Here is a 19,143-nt window from a genome sequence, read left to right on the forward strand (position 1 = left end):
AATCTAGTCTGAAATCAGAGAGCTTGATCTCTTCATCTTTGGTTTTCCTGCTCATGATTGCTTTGGCTATTTGAGATCTTTTGTGATTCTAGACAAATTTTAGGATTGTTTTGTTCTATTTCTTTGTGAAATGCCATTGTAATTTTAAGAATTGCACAGAATCTATAGATTTCTTTGGGTACTGTGGATATTTTACCAATATTAATTCTTCCAGTTCTTGAGCATGAGATATCATCTCATTTATTTGTGTCTCATTTATTTGTATCAATTTCTTTCATCAGTATCTTAAATTTGCAATATATAGGGCTTTCAACTCTTTGATTAAATTATTTCTAGGTGTTTTATTCTTTTTTATGCAGTTATAAATGGGATTGTTTTCTTAATTTCTCTTTCCAATAAGATTCTTACTAGTGTATTGAAACACAACAGATTTTTGTATATTGATTTTGTATCCTGCAACTTCACTGAATTTTTTAGTTGTAGCAGCTTTTGATGGCATAAGCTTTGATTGTCTTCACCTGTCTGGCAGTTTTGGATGCAGTGGCTTTCCCTGTAAGTTTAATTGTCTGATGGATCTAAGAGTAGTTCATTCGGTATGTTTCGCTTTTTCTTGTGAGGATAGGAGTGATGATTTCCAGTCTTTATGTGCCAGACCAGGAACCAGAAATCTGAGTATCTTTTCATGCAGTTGTTGGCCATTTATATATGTTCTTTGGAGAAATGTCTGTTCACATTTTCAGTTTTTAAATTGGATTAATTTATGTCTTTTTATTATTGAGTTGTAAGAGTTCTTTATATATAGTCTAAATACAGGTCTTCTATCACATATATTTGATTAGCAAAAATTTTCTTGCATTACATAGCTTGTCTTTCACTTTTCAGTGATGTCCTTTGATTACAAAACGTTTTGATTTTTTAAAAGTAAGTTTATTTTTTCTTTTGTTGCTTATCATTTGGGTGTTGTTTCTAGAAACCATTGCCTAACTCAAGGTCACCAAAATTACACCTATTTTCTTCTAAGTGTTTTATAGTTTGGGTTTTTACATTGAGATCATTGACACATTTTGAGTTAATATTTTTTATGGTATGAAGCAGGTGTCCAACTTTATTCTTTCTTTTGTAGATATCTGGTTGTCCTAGCACCAGAAAAAACTACTTTCCCCATTGAATTGTCTTGGACAGTTAAATCAGTTGGATGTTAATTATGTGATGGTTTATTTCTGGGCTTTGAGTTCTGTTCCATCAATATATATGTTTATTATATACCACACTGTATTGATTCTAATAATGATATTGTAGCTTTGTAGTAGTTCTAAAATTGGGAAGTGTGTCCTTCAACTTTGTCCTTTTTTTTTTTAAGATTATTTTGTCTATTCTGAGTCTCTTAAGTTTTTATATTCATTTTATAGTCAGGTTGTTGTTTCTTACCTTTTTAACTTGGTGCTTTAGGTGAGACAGGGTTTACTTGTACTTCACTTGTAGTTTTTTTCTTGCAAGATTCATTGATACAGTTTTTCTTAACCCTTTTGTTCCTTGGCTTTTGGCTTATCTATTTTATCTATGTGTATTTTAATATCTTTGAATCTTTTCTGTTAGTAAGCAAAGGGCATGGATAAATAAAACAAAGTAGTATTGCAGGTTAACAGAAAATAATTTTGAATCAGAGCAGAATGGAAGAAATCTGCAAAGGATTGCTCCTGAATCAGTATTCTATTCTATTACCACTTTTTTTTTTTTTTACTTCAAATACTATGAATTCCTAGACCATTCTTAAAATATATGAATAACAAAACACATCCCAGAGTCTAAGATGAATGATTTTTCAGATTATCTTTTTAACACATTTTAATAGTGATCATTTCTCTACCTTCTTTCCAATCATACAAAAATATTAATATGGTAGCAATAATTTATTCTTAAGTATTAACTCAAGTTTCTAACAAACTTTAGTTTCTTTAAGCCTTTATCCTTTAATTAACTGAAACTCATATCATTTTACCTAGTAAGATTTTACTGTTTTTCCGGAAAGACTGGCTGTTTATGTGTTTTTGTTACATAGGACCTTTAACCATTTTCATACATGATTGTGCAAATTAGAATTATCTGTGCCATTTAAAGGAGGCAATGGCCACCCACTCCAGTACTCTTGCCTGGAAAATCCCATGGACGGAGGTGCCTGGTAGGCTGCAGTCCACGCGGTCACTAAGAGTTGGGTATGACTGAGTGACTTCACTTTCACTTTTCACTTTCATGCATTGGAGAAGGAAATGGCAACCCACTCCAGTGTTCTTGCCTGGATAATCCGAGGGACGGGGGAGCCTGGTGGGCTGCTGTCTACAGGGTCACACAGTTGGACGCTACTGAAGAGACTTAGCAGCAGCAGCAGTGCCATTTAAGATGTAGTTGCGTAGTCTTCACTCTACTGACATAAGTCTGAAATCAGTTAGGGGTGTAATGCATTAAAGTAGACAGGTGGATTTGAGAATGTTGTTGACTCAAGGTAAATTTTTATGGACCTTTGGTGTATTAGTCAGGATTCTCTAGAGAAACAGAACCAATGGAATGTGTGTGTGTGTGTGTGTGTGTGCACGTGTGCATGCACACATGGGTGTCCATAATGGAGATTTACTATGAGGCAGATATGGAGGCTGAGAAGTCCCAGGATCTGCTGTCTGTGACCTGGAGACCCAGGAAAGCTGGTAGTGTAATTCAGCTGATAGTGTAAATTTCAGTTTGAAGTCTGAAGGCAGGAGAAGGTGAGATGAAATGTCCCTGCTCTAGCAGTGTGAGGCAGTAAAAGGAGGTGAATTCCTCCTTGTTCTTCCCTTGTTGTGTTTAGGCCCTCTAGGGATTGGATGGTGCTTACCACATTAGGGAAGGCAGTCTGTTTTACTGAGTACATGGATTCAAATGCTAATCTCATCTGGAAACACCTTCAGACATACCCAGAAATAATATTTGATCTAGGCACCTCATGATTGACACAGAAAATTAATCATCACATCCAGTTTTTACATAAATTATTTTTTTAAATTATAACTTAAATATGTTCAAATATAAAACTATTAATGCCTTATGTATATAGTTTTCAGACTGTAAAGACAATGTAAGTTTTCTAATAAAATACCAAAAAGACTAGAAAATCCTAAAAATTCACATTATTACTATCATTGTATTAATGAAATGAATGGTTTCCTATTTTCCTTTGTCATTTCCAGTATATTTCCCAGAGGTTATATAGCTGGAAAAAGATCCCCAGGTGATTCTCACATACTTTGTCTTGTGAGAACCAGTGCTTTTTAGCGTCAATTTTTGCCCTTGTTTATATACTTTATTGTTTTGTTTTATTATTATTTAATGATTTTATTTTCTGTTTCTGTAGTTGCAGATTCTTGTAAGGCTAGCATACCTATAATCAAATATTATCAGGTATTTGATTTCCAAAGTGATTTTCTTTTTCTGAGCTATTGCTAACTCTGATTAACTTAGGATGTAGTGATGCTGTTTGGCCTTTGCATGGTATAATCACATTTACAAACTAAGTCTGCTTTTAATTTTCTCAGTAGTCCGCTACCATTAGTTAAAATATTCTTATCTATTGATGTGACCGTAATCACAAGTACAGGCTTGGTCATTAAAATTGTGGGGCAATGTTTGATTAAAGGACGTGTCATGTGATGATATAGAATATTCTATGTATTGAATATCACTAAGAGAAAAACTTGAAAAATTATCATAGAGAACTTAAGAATAGATCACAAGAGTATATCTGCTGTCCCTAGTTTTATAAGGAAAGGAAAGGAAAGTCGCTCAGTCGTGTCCGACTCTTTGCGACCCCATGGACTGTAGCCTGCCAGGCTCCTCCGTCCATGGGATTCTCCAGGCAAGAACACTGGAGTGGTTTGCCATTTCCTTCTCCAGGGGATCTTCCCGACCCAGGGATCGAACCCAGGTCTCCCACATTGGAGGCAGACGCTTTAACCTCTGAGCCACCAGGGAAGTCCTAGTTTTATAAACACTGCTATAAAAGTTTTTAAACATGGATTTTTGCTTTTCCTAAGATCTCTATCTGAAAGTGAAGAAATTGATTGGAAGGGAGTTGGGGGTTATGGATATGGTTAGGAAGGAATTTCAGAATCACTTAGCTATATCCTTGAACTCCAAATAAGATTACCATATATAGGAGTGTATTGTTAGATAAAGTGCTTTATGTGATTTCTGATGTATCCCTCCTTTTGATTCGCTATCATGCAATGTTAATCTTGGCTTCTTAGTTTTATCCTGTCATATTTGATTATTTTTTCATTTGATAAATTTGTTGTTTCCCATGTGAGATTGTGAACTATGGTGTTGGAAAAGACTCTTGAGAGTCCCTTAGACGGCGAGGAGATCAAACCAGTCAATCTTAAAAGAAATCAGTCCTAAATATTCATTGGAAAGACTGATGCTGAAGCTGAAACTCCAATACTTTGGCCATCTAATGTGAAGAACTGACTCATTGGAAAAGACCCTGATTCTGGGAAAGATCGAAGGCAGGAGGAGAAGGAGACAACAGAGGATGAGATGGGCTGGATGGCATCAGTGACTCAGCATCAGTGCGTTTGATCAATTTCCAGGAGTTGGTGATGGACAGGGAAGCCTGGCATGCTGCAGTCCATGGGGTTGCAAAGAGTTGGACATGACTAACTGAACTGAACTGATACGAGGTTGTAACCCAGCAAAGTATATTATGTGTACATACTTGGTTTAGTTGCTAAGTCCAACTCTTGCGACCCCATGGGCTGTAGCGCACCGGGCTCCTCTGTCCAAGTGTGTGGGATTTTCCAGGCAAGACCAGAGTGGGTTGCCAGTTCCTTCTTCAGAGGATCTTCCTGACCCAGGGATCGAACCCAGGTCTCCTGCACTGCAGGCAGATTCTTTACTGACTGAGCCACTAGAGAATTCTTTAATAGGTGCTTAATGAATTGAACTTTACCAGCTCAACAAAGAAAAATTCTCATAAATATTTATTAAAGGAGAATTAATACTTAGATTGGGGCTTCTCAGGTGGCTCAGTAGTAAAAAATCCCACTGCGAAGCATGAATTTGATCATTGGGTTGGAAAGATCCCCTGCAGAAGGAAATGGCAACCCACTCCAATATTCTTGACTGGGAAATCCCATGGACAGAGGAGCCTGAGAATCGATAGTCCATGGGGTCACGAAAGAATCAGACATGACTTAGCGACTAAGAAAAAAATACTTAGATGATTTCTTTGTGAATATATTTGTTAAAATTAAACTTAAAAAAAAATACTTTATTTGCTGTAATTCTAGGTGTAACTAGGACCACAGAGGTATCTCTTTGAGCTAGTTTTTACCTTTGTATTTAGACCAAGTCGAATCAGTATGTTTTTGAAGTAAGTTTTTCTATAAATATTTTATTAATGATTTTTTTTTTTTTGCTTAGAAAATGACATTGTATCAAAGTTACTGTTATGTGAAGGTCAGAGGATGCTTAGTAGTAATTGTAAATACGTATAAAGTCTTTCCAGTTTTTAATCTTTTTCTGTATTTACCATTTGTCACTAAATTTTAAGGTAATGATTCTTGATATTTCTTTTTCTTTTTAAATAGATATGATGATGCTATTCAGCTATATGATCGAATTTTACAAGAAGACCCAACTAACACTGTAAGTTAGCTTGTTGTCCTGAAGATAAGTTAATTCTGTGTTAGGAAGTGAAATTATTTTAGAATTAATATAAAAATACACATGGAAACATATTTTATTTTGTTATTTGAAATATCTCATGATGGGTCACTTTAAAAAAAAGTAGGTTTTAACTCTTTGGTTAATTTGACTTCCAAAATCTCTTTTTAGAAAGCAGCTAGTTGAAATTTAGATAGAATAAATTTTATGTGCTTGTAAGAACAAACACCTGTCGGAACTTATAGTTTCTGTAATATTTTGAAGTTTATTAAATACTAACTTGTCTTGTTTGGGTAGTTATATTTTAGTTGTCTTATTGAAAAATTAAAGATATTATCTCAGTAATTAATGTATGGAATAAATTAATGAAAGCCTTTTTGGTAGTATTACCTGTCCTAAAAATATCCTGGTGAAAAAAAATTTTTTTTAATATTGAGAACATTTTAGTTTACTGTATTGGTATAATGGCTTAGATTACTTCTTTTAATATAATCCCACCCCAGGGAGATTTTCTCTGGAAACTTCCTAGGTGTTTTGTAGCTATTTGAATGTTAAGGATTCTCAGAATATAGAAATTCAGGGGAAAACTTTTGACAGCTGCAAGCCTATCTGTTATTAAAAAGCAGTTAATTTAGATATTCCAAATATCTAAAAAGTTAAAATTGAAAAATTTTTAATAATCTTCTAATTTTATTTATCCTAATAGGTTGCTATCTGTTTTAATAAAACAATCCCTTATAAAAAGCACCATTTTTCTTTTCCTGAAGATTTTCTCATGTACTTATTTCAGCTGTAAGATTTCACCACAGTTTTAAAGGTATTCATTTTCTTTTTTGCAGCCATATATTGAAAATATGATACCAAATTTCTGAAAAACTTGTTTCATGTAATTTTCTCATGCTAGTTTAAAAATCAGTAGTTTGTAATGTATTTTTTAGAATTAGAAGTCATATATTTCTGTGTCAATTTAAGTTGGGCATATTTTAAAGAAATTACTTCACTACAGGGTCTAAAATAATATGTAACTAAATATTATCCTGTCTTTGTAGTACTTTCCATGTTTTATGACTTGGCTCCCCTCATAGATTATCTGAGGGGGTAGTAACTAAATCATTTGGTTGTTAGGTAAACATTTTAGAACAAAGTGACTGAATTCAGCTTTGTTAGATATATTATTCTTTCATCAGATATTATTTTTATCTAATCTTCCCTCAGTCCCTTCTGTCCTTCTGGAAATATTTATTTGAGTATCTGTCAGGAGCCACCAAAGTGTTGGTGTTACTAAAAATAAAGACAGTATTTATGTTACCATATCCATAGAAAGCACTGTGGTAGACATTAAGGGAGAAACACAAAGCCATATAACACCTAGAACTAATAAAGTCTGGTAGAGGAAGACTTTACTTACATTAAACAGTACAGACGGAGTGCCTGAAGAACTATGAACAGAGGTTCATGACATTGTACAGGAGGCAGGGATCAAGACCATCCCCAAGGAAAAGAAATGCAAAAAGGCAAAATGGTTGTCTGAAGAGGCCTTACAAATAGCTGTGAAGAAAAGAGAAGTGAAAGGCAAAGGAGAAAAGGAAAGCTATACCCTTTTGAATGCAGAGTTCCAAAGAATAGCAAGGAGAGATAAAGCCTTCCTCAGTGATCAGTGCAAAGAGATAGAAGAAAACAATAGAATGGGAAAGACTAGAGATCTCTTTAAGAAAATCAGAGATACCAAGGGAACATTTCATGCAAAGATGGGCTCAAAAAGGACAGAAATAGTAGGGATCTAACAGAAGCAGAAGATATTAAGAAGAGGTGGCAAGAACACACAGAAGAACTGTGCAAAAAAGATCTTCATGACCCAGATAACCACGATGGTGTAATCACTCACCTAAAGCCAGACATTCTGGAATGCAAAGTCAAGTGGGCCTTAGGAAGCCTCACTGTGAACAAAGCTAGTGGAGGTGATGGAATTCCCATTGAGCTATTTCAAATCCTAAAAGATGAAGCTGTGAAAGTGCTGCACTCAATATGCCAGCAAATTTGGAAAACCCAGCTGTGACCACAGGACTGGAAAAGGTCAGTTTTCATTCCAATCCCAAAGAAAGGCAATACCAAAGAATGCTCGAACTACCACACAATTGCACTCATCTCACACGCTAGTAAAGTAATGCTCAAAATTCTCCAAGCCAGGCTCAGCAATATGTGAACTGTGAACTTCCAGATGTTCAAGCTGGATTTAGAAAAGGCAGAGGAACCAGAGATCAAATTGACTATATCTGTTGGATTGTCAAAAAAGCCAGAGAGTTCCAGAAAAACATCTATTTCTGCTTTATTGACTATGCCAAATCCTTTGTGTGAATCACAACGAACTCTGGAAAATTCTTAAGAAGGGAATACCAGACCACCTGACCTGCCTCTTGAGAAATCTGTATGCAGATCAGGAAGCAACAGTTAGAACTGGACATAGAACAACAGACTGGTTCGAAATAGGGGAACAAATACGTCAAGGCTGTATATTGTCACCCTGCTTATTTAACTTATATGCAGAGTACATCATGAGAAATGCGGGGCTGAATGAAGCGCAAGCTGAAATCAAGATTGCTGGGAGAAATATCAATAACCTCAGATATGCAGATGACACCATCCTTATGGCAGAAAGCGAAGGAGAACTAAAGAGGCTCTTGATGGAAGTGAAAGAGGAGAGTGGAAAAGTTGGCTTGAACTCAGCATTCAGATAACTAAGATCATGGCATCCGGTCCCATCACTTCATGGCAAATAGGTGAGGAAACAGTGACAGACTTTATTTTCTTAGGCTCCATAATCAGTGCAGATGGTGATTGCAGCCATGAAATTAAAAGATGCTTGCTCCTTGGCAGAAAAGTTACGGCCAACCTAGACAGCATATTAAAAAGCAGAGACACTACTTTGCCAACAAAGGTCCATCTAGTCAAAGCTATGGTTTTTGCAGTAGTCATGTATGGATGTGAGAGTTGGACTATAAAGAAAGCTGAGCGCCAAAGAATTGATGCTTTTGAACTGTGGTGTTGGAGTAGACTCTTGAGAGTCCCTTGCACTGCAGTTAGATCCAACCATCCATCCTAAAGGAAATCAGTCCTGAATGTTCATTGGAAGGATTGATGCTGAAGCTGAAACTCCAATACTTTGGCCACCTGATGCAAAGAACTGACTCACTGGAGAAGACCCTGATGGTTGAAAAGATTGAAGGCAGGAGGAGAAGGGGATGACAGAGGATGAGATGGCTGGATGGCATCACCAACTGAATGGATATGAGTTTGTGTAAAATCTGGGAGTTGTCTATGGACATGGAGGCTTGACGTGCTGCAGTCCATGGGGTCACAAAGAGTCAGACCCCACTGAACAACTGAACTGAAACAGTGATGTTACTGTGTAGAAGACATCATGGTTATATCCATAGTTATAATTGAAGCTTTTTTACTGTAGGGCTTTGCATTGTCACACTGACTGTATGACTCTTTCATCTATCTTGTGCCTCTGTATTCGTGGATATCCAGTATAAAAATGAGGTTATTCATTAAAGTTTTAGGAAGCTCTTCCTCTCACATGCATTCATTATTCTTTCAAAAAATATTTGTTGAGTGCTTGCTATGTTCTTGGTATAGAGACTAGAAGGATGATTTAGACATCATCCTTGACTTTGATTTTAGAGAGATCGCGTGATATACTTAACAGATTATAGACCTTGAAATAGACTTACTAAATCCTGATTCTTTGGTGATTTGCTACAGTATTTCTGAGCCTTGTAGGCCTTGAAGGTTGGGTATGGCTTAACTAAGACAGATGACGGGCTGGGGAAAGACATCATATTCCATGATGTAATGAGTAAGCCTTAGCATTATTAAAGCACAAGACCTACCTGGGGAGAAAAGAAAAAAGTGATTGAAGTGGAAGTTTCAAATTTAGGGAGGTTTCTAAAATGGGTCATCTCATCTATTTTTTAAAAATTGTGAAATGCTCTTTTGAAAAAAGTAGTATGTATGCATGTTAAAAATTGCAAACAATAGTAGCATATGTGTTGAAAAATAAGCCCCCCCTCCCCCCAGATCTCAAGCCCTCCTTCACTTAGGCAAATGTTTCTTAAGAATTTTTCCAGAAATTTTTTTTCATGCACACACAAATAGGTCTGTATGCATGTGTGTGTATGTGTCCCTTTTGATAGGGAGAATGGTTGGAAATGCAGATGGTGGCATACTCTACCTTTTAAGTGAAAGTGTTCAGTTGTGTCCAGCCCCTCTGTCCATAGCAGTTTTCAGGGAAGACTACTAGAGTGGGTTACCCTTTGCTTTTCCAGGGGATCTTCCCAACCCGGGATTGAACCTGTGTCTCTTCTTTTATTTTTTTTTATCTCTTTCCCTTCCCTCCCTCCCACCCCCACTGAACTTGTGTCTCTTGCATCTCCTGCATTGGTAGGTGAATTCTTTATAACTGAGCTCCCTGGGAAGCCCCAAACTCTACCTAAGTCATCTATGTCAGCACATCCTTTATTTCATCCTTTAAGTTGCTGCATATCATTGTAGTATATGGATGTATAATCCTTGTTTTGATGAAAAACTTTATTGAACTAAGTAAGTCCCTTTGGTATCTGATACATTCTTCCCGGAAGCAGTGTTGCAGTGCGTGTCATTTGTAGAATAGATTTGTAGAAGTGAAATCTGAGTCAGGAGGTTCATGTATCTTAAAAGTTAACAGATACTGCCTAATTTCCCTCCACAAAAGATTTTTAGTCATCTATACTCACTTACATGGTATATGAGAATGCTTCTTTCCTAGTATCCTCCCACATGGTGTATTATCAGCTTTTTTTCATTTTTAACCTTTGCCAATGTAATTAGTTAAATACATAATTTGCATTATGAGTGATTCTGGGTATCTTTTAATATGTTTAAAAGGCCATTTATATTTCTCTTTTTGAACTCCCTTTAATGCAGTTATTTCATGAAATTTTGTTTCTAGTCTTGTTGAAGAGAGCATGGTTCTAGTGCTCTGCATAGGTTTAACCTACCCCTTCTTCATCACTGATTTACCACCGAGGAAGACTAGGGCTTTAAGGGGCAATATTTTATACCTTTTAGTTGGTTCACTGTCCTGAGTGATTGGCAGTATAAGAAGTTCTACATTTGTGAACAACCTGGTATGTTACACTTCAGAATTTTTTTTTTTCTGCATTATCAGTAAAGTTTTTATTTATTTTTTTCATTTCTTCTTGTTTTAATTGTGGTTGATTTGCAATGTTCTTTTTGTTTCAGGTATCAGAATAGTAAGTTGAGTTTTTTTTGCAGATTATTCCGTTATAGGTTATTACATAATATTGAGTATAACAGAATTTTAATTCTTAGAAAATGGAGAGTGAAGTCAAATTTGATTGACAAAGTACCACCAGATTTTTTGTTTTAAAGATAACTGTCAGTAATGTGGGAGATGGTTTGAAAGGGGTGAAAAGAGATGAATTATGTAATTTGGAGACTCTTCTGTCTTAGGCTAGAGATTATGGGGATCTAAGATGGCTCACTGGGAAAGTACAACTTAGAACTCCCTCTACCCCAGATGTTGAGACCCAGAAAGACCACTGCCTCTAAGGCTTATGCCATGACCCTTATTTTGGAATTAGATGTAATTGCCTCTGTGGCAAGCGTGAAGATGCTTTTAGAAGGCCATATTTCCCAGGGTCATGGCATAAGCCTTGGAAGCAAAAGAACCTGGAATTCTGCTTTCCCTCTGTTGGCCAGGGGTCTTTTTGGGTCTCAACATCTGGGGAAAGGTTTGCTCTGCATTGTGCTTAACTGGTAGACCTTGGTCCTTTAATCCTTTTCTAGGTTCTTGCCCTGTGTGGCGTATTTTTTTTTTTTTTTTGAAGATGTGACATGTCTTTTAGGAAAAAATTGATAGCTAGCTGTAGTACATAATATTACAGAGGTATGTAACAAATTTATGATCGTAAGAACTTTTTGGCGTTTCATATTTTATAATAGAAATTCTGACTCCATTATTAAAATCGCTTGTAAAATGTGGAGCAGTTTTCATTTTTAACTTAAACTGACTTTACAAAGGTTGATCTAAACAAGAAATTTAGAAGAATTCAAAACTGGCGTATTTCATTAGATGTGAGAAATATAAATGGAAATTGGTAAATAGTTAAGACTCAATGTTTAGTCTAATGCTATTATTTAAACTATTTTGGCATCTAATTTATGTAGAATAGACTGCACATATTTAAGGTGTATAATTTGATAAATTTTGATGATTGTATACATCTGTGAAACCATCACCACAATTAAGATAGTGAACAGAATCATCATCGTCTGAAGTTTTCTTTGCCCCTTTTGATTTTTGTATTTGTATGTGTGTATATATTATATATATATATGAATATATATAAACATTCTTTCTTGTAGGATATAATTAAATTACAAACAGTTTTATCCTTTTGGGTCTTTGTGAGACAGGCCCAGAACATTGTTTATCCTGGGACTAATTATTCCCCAATAGGTCCATCTTAGTACTCTATCCACTGTCCTAGAAATCATGGCATTTTCCAGTCTGGCTGGTAGAAAAAGACACTGTTCCCAGCCTTGTGTGAACTCTGGGGCACTTTTCCTCCTAAATGTTTCTCTTAGATCTTTTCCTGGCATTTGAAGTTTCCTCGTACACATGCACTGATCAGTACTAATCACTATTCCAGGGGATCAGTATTCTCATACACATGCACTGATGAGTACATAAGTACTGAGTATTTAAGGGGAACCCTTGAGACTCTAAGGAAATCTCTTTAGAGTCTTATGTATTTTTCTTTCTTTTCCTTTACTCTGCCCCATGAACTCTAGCGTGTTTGCTCTTCTTGGACTCCTGAGTGCTCTCCGAACTCATGGATTCATCTGGGATCAACCTGGTTTTCTTTTCTTGCACAGCACCCTTGAAACTCTCAAAGCAGTGAACCAGGGCAATAAAAATAGGGCTCACCTTGTTTGTTTCTGCCCGTCAGGAATCATCTCTTCTTTTTTTTTTTTTTTGGCCTGTTGTCCTCTGCCTTAAAAATAGTTGCTATATGTATATTTATATATAGTTACAGTTGGTGTTTTCAGGCAAGAGGATAAAACTGCTCCCTGTTACTCCATCTTGGCTGGAAATGAAATCCCTGCTTAGTAGTCTTTTTAAATGATCATGATAAGTGAAGTTTTTTGTTTTCCAAAATGTTATATATTATTTTTCTGTAGAAGGACTGTTGTATGTGAATTAATGATACATTGTTGCCTGTATGATACTGATTGCCATGTAGGTTTTTCTTTAAACTGTCATGTGTAGTTTCATTAAGAAGAGTGATTTTGCGTAGTTGAATAGTTACTACTTAAAAAGTTTGCTTTTAACCTTAGAATACTAGGAGATAGGATACTGTATCTTAGGTTTAGAGTGGTTTAGCAGTATATTACTTGTATAGTAGAGATTTGGGAGCATGTTTCCCAAATTGATTAATAAAGCCTTATATTTAAAATCTTTGCTTGTACTTTACTAAAGTGTTTGTTAGGTGGAAAACTCTTAGTTTTTAAAATAGACTATTACAAAGTTAATACCAAATTTTTTTTTGTCTTACATTATTTTAAAATTGTTGTATTCCACCTACTACAAATATCCATGATTCAAAATAATAGTAACAAATTAATTTGTAATATCTCAGTTTTTTTCAGGAACTCTGATCAATGAATCTAGAATGGGAATGAGAAATTTGAGATCCTACTTCTCATCCTTCCTCTTTTGATGCATTTAGGTTGTCTCTCTGTTTTCCATTTATGAAAGGCTTTTTTATTTTTTAAAAAAGGCATTTTAAAATATTAATTATCTATGAAACACTAGTAATGCTTTGTAAACAGTATTCTACAAAATGCTGCTGTCCTAAAACTTTGGTATGTGTTCAACAATAGAGACATGATTTTGTTGTCAAATCACTGAGAAAGTTAGTATTAGGTGTGTTTTTTAAAAAATGAAACTCATTTGTGAATAATGGTGTCCATTACAGTGTTTGTACCACATCTCTTACTATGACTATAGAAGTACTGGTTCCTATTCATGTTTATAGTTTGACTTTTTGTCTCTTATTTATGGAATTTGAAGGCAGTATTTTCAGCAGGTTTCACTGCATCTGTACAAAATCATTTTAACTGATAAAGATCCTATAAGGACTGGGGCAAGTTACTTTTAGAGCTTTACTTTTACTTTCCTTCTGAATTCTTTATGAATTGAGACTTGCATTTATTATGGTCCTTTCATTGTTGAAAATAGTGAAATTACTTAAAAAAATTTTGCCTACTGTGTGGCAGGCATTGTGGTAGGCCTTCAATATGAGCCATATAATCAAGGATATATATTTTTAATAGAGGTGTCATTTTTTTCATTACCAAAATATTATTATCACTATTATTATAAATATGGTTCTTGGTTTTATTTATTGGAAGTCTTAGTTTTCTCTGATGTTTTTTAACTTTCAGTTTTTCAGAAAGTCCAATTTTCCACTCCAGGACAGATAGCTCTTTTGATCTAAGGAGGCTTCATTCATTTTACTTTCCTTGTTTATATCTTGTGGAGTATGTGTTATTTAAATGATTGTTCACTGTGGCCCCAAACATAAAGTCTTGACTATACACAATGCTGCCTTTGCTCCTGAGTTCTTCCTACTATTCATTGTCCTCCCTCCATATAGTTTTCTCTTCTGCTTTCTTTATGTCTATTTGCATTTTCTATTTCAGTTCAGGTATCACATCTGGAACCCTCTTTGGTGTCTTTCCACCTCTTCCCCTCAGGCTATGTTAGGATCTCTTCTGTGTTGTCACAACATCCTAGATACCTCTATCATTGTCTTTTTTACTTGATGTATCTTTCTCTTATCAGACTTAACTCCCAAGAGGAATTGTCTATTCCTTTTTTTATTCTTATTTTCACTGCGTAGCACAGTACCCGGAGAAGGCAATGGCACCCCACTCCAGTACTCTTGCCTGGAAAATCCCATGGATGGAGGAGCCTGGTAGGCTGCAGTCCATGGGGTGGCTAAGAGTTGGATACGGCTGAGCAACTTCACTTTCACTTTTCCCTTTCATGCACTGGAGAAAGAAATGGCAACCCACTCCAGTGTTCTTGCCTGGAGAATCCCAGGGACGGCGGAGCCTGGTGGGCTGCCATCTGTGGGGTCACACAGAGTCGGACACGACTGAGGTGACTTAGCAGTAGCAGTAGCAGCACAGTACCTGGCAAACAACAGATGTTCATTGTGTGTTTGATTAATGTGTAAATAAATGGCATTTATTTTTCTATTTATATTTGAAAAGCTTTAAGATGCAAGTTTTAAATGTTTTGTATATTATAAAAATATTTCTTTCAGAACCCATTTTATTCTTTTGAAAGACTTTTAGCTAGGTTTTTCTCTTAAAATTGTGAAAAAGTTATTAGAGGCCATATTTGTATAATGACATTCACGTGGCCACGGTAAGATTATTTTCTAATCTCCACTATCCCTTTATCTCTTAAGATACAGATCTTATGAATGAGACAGAGTAAAGGACTTTGGGCTGGATAAAGATTAAGATTCCCTGCTGGCTTGTAATTATCAGAATCTGGATGGTTATTTATTTGAATGAAATGATGCATATATTGTGTACATCAAAAGTGAAGCACATGTGATTGTTAGAGGAATGTTTGAACTCCCCAGTGGGATGTCATGGGGTATGTTTATAAACTCCCACTAAGCAGTAGTTCTACAATGGAATTTCATTGGCATTGAGATAATAATTTGCACAGTCAAATTACCTTCTTTACAAAAACCCAGGGAATCATGAAGGCCTAATCCTTTATTAATGTCAACCCACAGGCTGCAAGAAAGCGAAAGATTGCCATTCGAAAAGCCCAGGGGAAAAATGTGGAGGCCATTCGGGAACTGAATGAGTATCTGGAACAGTGAGTGTCTTACAAGAGGATTGTGTTTTGTTATTCTGATAAATCTTTTTTAATTAAAATGGAATTTGCATTTGATTTCCTTTTTGCTTCCATGCTGTTCATTTACAGAATATCTACACATTTATTTTTTTTCCCTTTACTCTCACCAGATTTGTTGGAGACCAAGAAGCCTGGCATGAACTTGCAGAACTTTATATCAATGAACATGAGTAAGTCATTAAACACATAAAATTTTGCTAGGACATGCAATTTTCATCACTATATAAATTCAGGAGGTATAGTAGTTTCTGAAGGATTGGTAAGAAGATGTGAATTGTGTCAAATTAACAAAATAAATAAACAAATTGACAATTTGTTGGTTATAATATGTGAATTGTTTTAAGTAGGTCAATTGTGTTTTGCTAAATTATTTTTATTTGGGAAATAAGTTTTCTTTTAAATCCAGATGGCATTCTTTGAAATTAGGAAGAGATGTATTTGCTGAGCTAAGGTTATTTTTAGTGAATCAAAATTGTGAATTTTTAGAATTTAAATTGTTCTTATATACAAAGAGTATTATACTCCCTGCTGTTTAAAAATTCTGTCAATTGTATGCATTTATTAGCCTTAGCATGAAGAGAATCAACTCTTCCAAAGTAGAAGCATTCTGTTGCCTGGGTAAAAAACCAAGAATAATCAAGAATGTTGAATGTTGTAGGAACTTACTTATTGGATATTTAATGTTTTGTTAGCTTTTTTTTTTACTGCTGCAGTGACAGGAGGAAATCCCAGTGTGAGAGGATTAGCCCAGTCTTAGTGCAAGTTTTCCAATATCACAGCATTAATGCTGACCTCTATCTGGAGGCAAGGGTTTTTTTCTTTTTTTCCTTAGTTCTGAGTCTGAAGTATATCACATTGTTTCTTTCATCCCTTTTGAGAGAATAGAATCAGATTCTCATGCGCATATTCTTACTGTGCATGAATACTTAGAATACTTAACCTCATTCTCATAGTACAAAATAGCTGACACAGGAAATAAAATCAAATGAAGACACTTGTCTCTTGCGTTTGTTCAGGGCCATATGTGTATGTAACATGAAGAGTTAAGGTAGTTATATGTATAATTCTAATAAAAGTGGGAGCTAAAATAAAAGTAATAGCTGTCATTTAATGAATGTGTACTGTATTCTGGGAACCATTTTTCACTTCTGTTATACTTGTTGGCTATCAGATGCTCTTTGTTTTTTAATAGGAAGTTATTTCCTGAATCATGTTAAGTATACATATGGGGATGTTTATTATGATCATTCATGTAAATGTACTTAGATTTCTCTTATATATGTAAGAGTGGTAGTGTATTTGGTTAAATGGTCATGTTTCCACTTTTCATTGTTTTAAAGTCAACATTTATAAAGTATTGTTGTTGATATTCAGTTGCTAAGTCGTGTCTGACTCTTTTGCGACCCCATGGACTGCAGCACGCCAGGCTCCTCTGTCCTCCACTATTTCCCAGAGTTTGCTCAAATTCTGTCCATTGAGTCAGTGGTGCTATCTAACCGTTTAAATAACATGAACTGAATTTTTGGAGTGCAGTAAAAAAAAAAAATTAACAGTGATTTTAATCTGTCCCTAAAGCAGATGGTAGTTATTTATGTTTTTGTGCCTTTTGAAGATTTTGTGATTAAAACCATTTACAGGCATTTCAAATCATCAAGGAAATTTTTTCTTTAAAGAAGTACCTAATACAGAAAATTTGGAAAACCCAATAAAGAATAAAGACAAAGACAAAAATCATGTGTAATTGCATCATCCTAAATTAACTAGTTTATATTTGATTTTTTTCCTTCACTATCCCTTGAAATAAAAAGAAACAATTATCTTTTGTAGCTTACGATTTTCACTTATTTATATTTTATCAAAAATTCCTTATCACAGAAAATATTCCACAATGTGATTTTAATATTATTCCATCTTATTAATTAACTCTGATATTCCTAACTAATTTCCTAGTAAAATATAGTAATGCTGTACTATCTTCATTTTATTCTATTTGTTTTCAAGAAGTAAAATGTTATTTATAGATGACATGATTGCCAATTTAGAAAATTCTACAGAGTCTACAAAGAAGTCACTAGAACTAATGAGTATAGTAAACCTGCAGATAGGATATCACTTACATAAAAATCATATTTGTAAATACTGGCAACAAACAGTTGCAGTTTTAAATTAAAAGAAAGCGTTCATAATAGCACAAAACACTTTGGAACTTTTTTTTTTTTAATGTAAATTGTTTGTGTGCTGAAAACTACAAAACATTAATTAAAGAAATTAAAGAGCACCTAAATAATACCAAATTCATGAATTGGAAACTCAGCATTGTTTTGTTTGTTTTTAATTGAAGTATAGTTGATTTACAGTGTTAGTTTCAGCTATATAGCACAGTGATTCAGTTATACATACATGTAATGGTTGTCTTTATTTTTAATTGTTTCCTTGGGCTAAATTCCTCAAAGTAGAATTACTTGATTAAATGATATATGCATTTTTTAGTGATTTTGATAAATCATTCCTAGATGTTCACTAGAAAGGTAGTATCAATTTACCCTCACAGCAGAGTTGTTAAGAGTGTCCCCTTAACAACAGTGGGTGCTATTGTTCTCTTTAATCTTTGCAGATTTTAATAGGTGAAAATTGGTTATACTTTTTTTAGGAGCTCTTTATATAAATGATATGAGTTAATACTGATTTTTTTAACTTACAGAAACTTTATATTTTTAGATGGCTAGATATATCAATTTATATTGCTTTTAGGTTTTCTGTCCTCCAAGAACTATATAAATATATTATCTCTTTTTTCTTCTACTTCTTTACCAGTTTTACTTTTTTGCATGTATTTGAAATATTTTTATAGTTCTTGAATAGGTTATACTGTATTTTTAACCTGTCACTAAATTTATTATTTGCTTTATCTTGTAATAGCCACATTCAGTTTTGCTTTGTTTTGGGTCTCTAAAAAGTTTATTGAGATATTGTTGGATAGAATCTTGGAAGAATCACCAGAAGTCAAGACATACAAAGACAGAACAACACCTGAAGAGTAATTTCTTTTTATGGGAAATGATAATTATGTTCTGAATATCCTTTTGTCTTGTGTTACAAAGCTCCTTTTGGTCTTGAAGCTAGTTACTTACAAAATGACTATTTTTTCTAATTGAACATTTAGAAGGAATATTTTAGATTTAGGGTGAGTGAAAATATCTTCATATTTTTTGAAGCTATTTGAAAATTAGAATGTTCACTTAATTCATTTAATTTGTTTTGGCAAGTCATTGTGGTAGGTAGGATGTTTTTGGTAGAAGTGGTAAGTTATTGTCAGATAACAGTTTACCACAGTTTTGTGGACACATTGGCAAAAATGTAGCAAATTAGGAATTGATTGATATATTTAACATTCTGACATTCTTTTCTGCATATTAATAGTTATAGTAAGTCACAGGCAG

The 19,143-nt window shown here is 34.6% G+C and overlaps 1 protein-coding gene across 11 annotated transcripts in view; it reads left to right on the forward strand.

The window, feature by feature from the left end:
* EMC2 (ER membrane protein complex subunit 2) overlaps positions 1–19,143 on the forward strand; it is a 292,907-nt gene that overhangs the window by 14,333 nt on the left and 259,431 nt on the right. For all 11 annotated transcript variants that reach the window (XR_014057283.1, XR_014057287.1, XR_014057282.1 and 8 more), the window contains exons 5-7: positions 5,616–5,673; positions 15,579–15,664; positions 15,814–15,873. Coding sequence is in view for 4 of the 11 variants with exons in the window: in XM_081503057.1 (XP_081359183.1) it covers positions 5,616–5,673; positions 15,579–15,664; positions 15,814–15,873 (204 nt within the window). In the remaining 7 variants the exon portion in view is untranslated. The remainder of the gene's footprint in view (positions 1–5,615; positions 5,674–15,578; positions 15,665–15,813; positions 15,874–19,143) is intronic.

Source organism: Giraffa tippelskirchi, chromosome 6 (genome assembly GCF_054371585.1).
Source record: "Giraffa tippelskirchi isolate mGirTip1 chromosome 6, T2T-mGirTip1v1.2.pri, whole genome shotgun sequence".
NCBI lineage: Eukaryota > Metazoa > Chordata > Mammalia > Artiodactyla > Giraffidae > Giraffa > Giraffa tippelskirchi.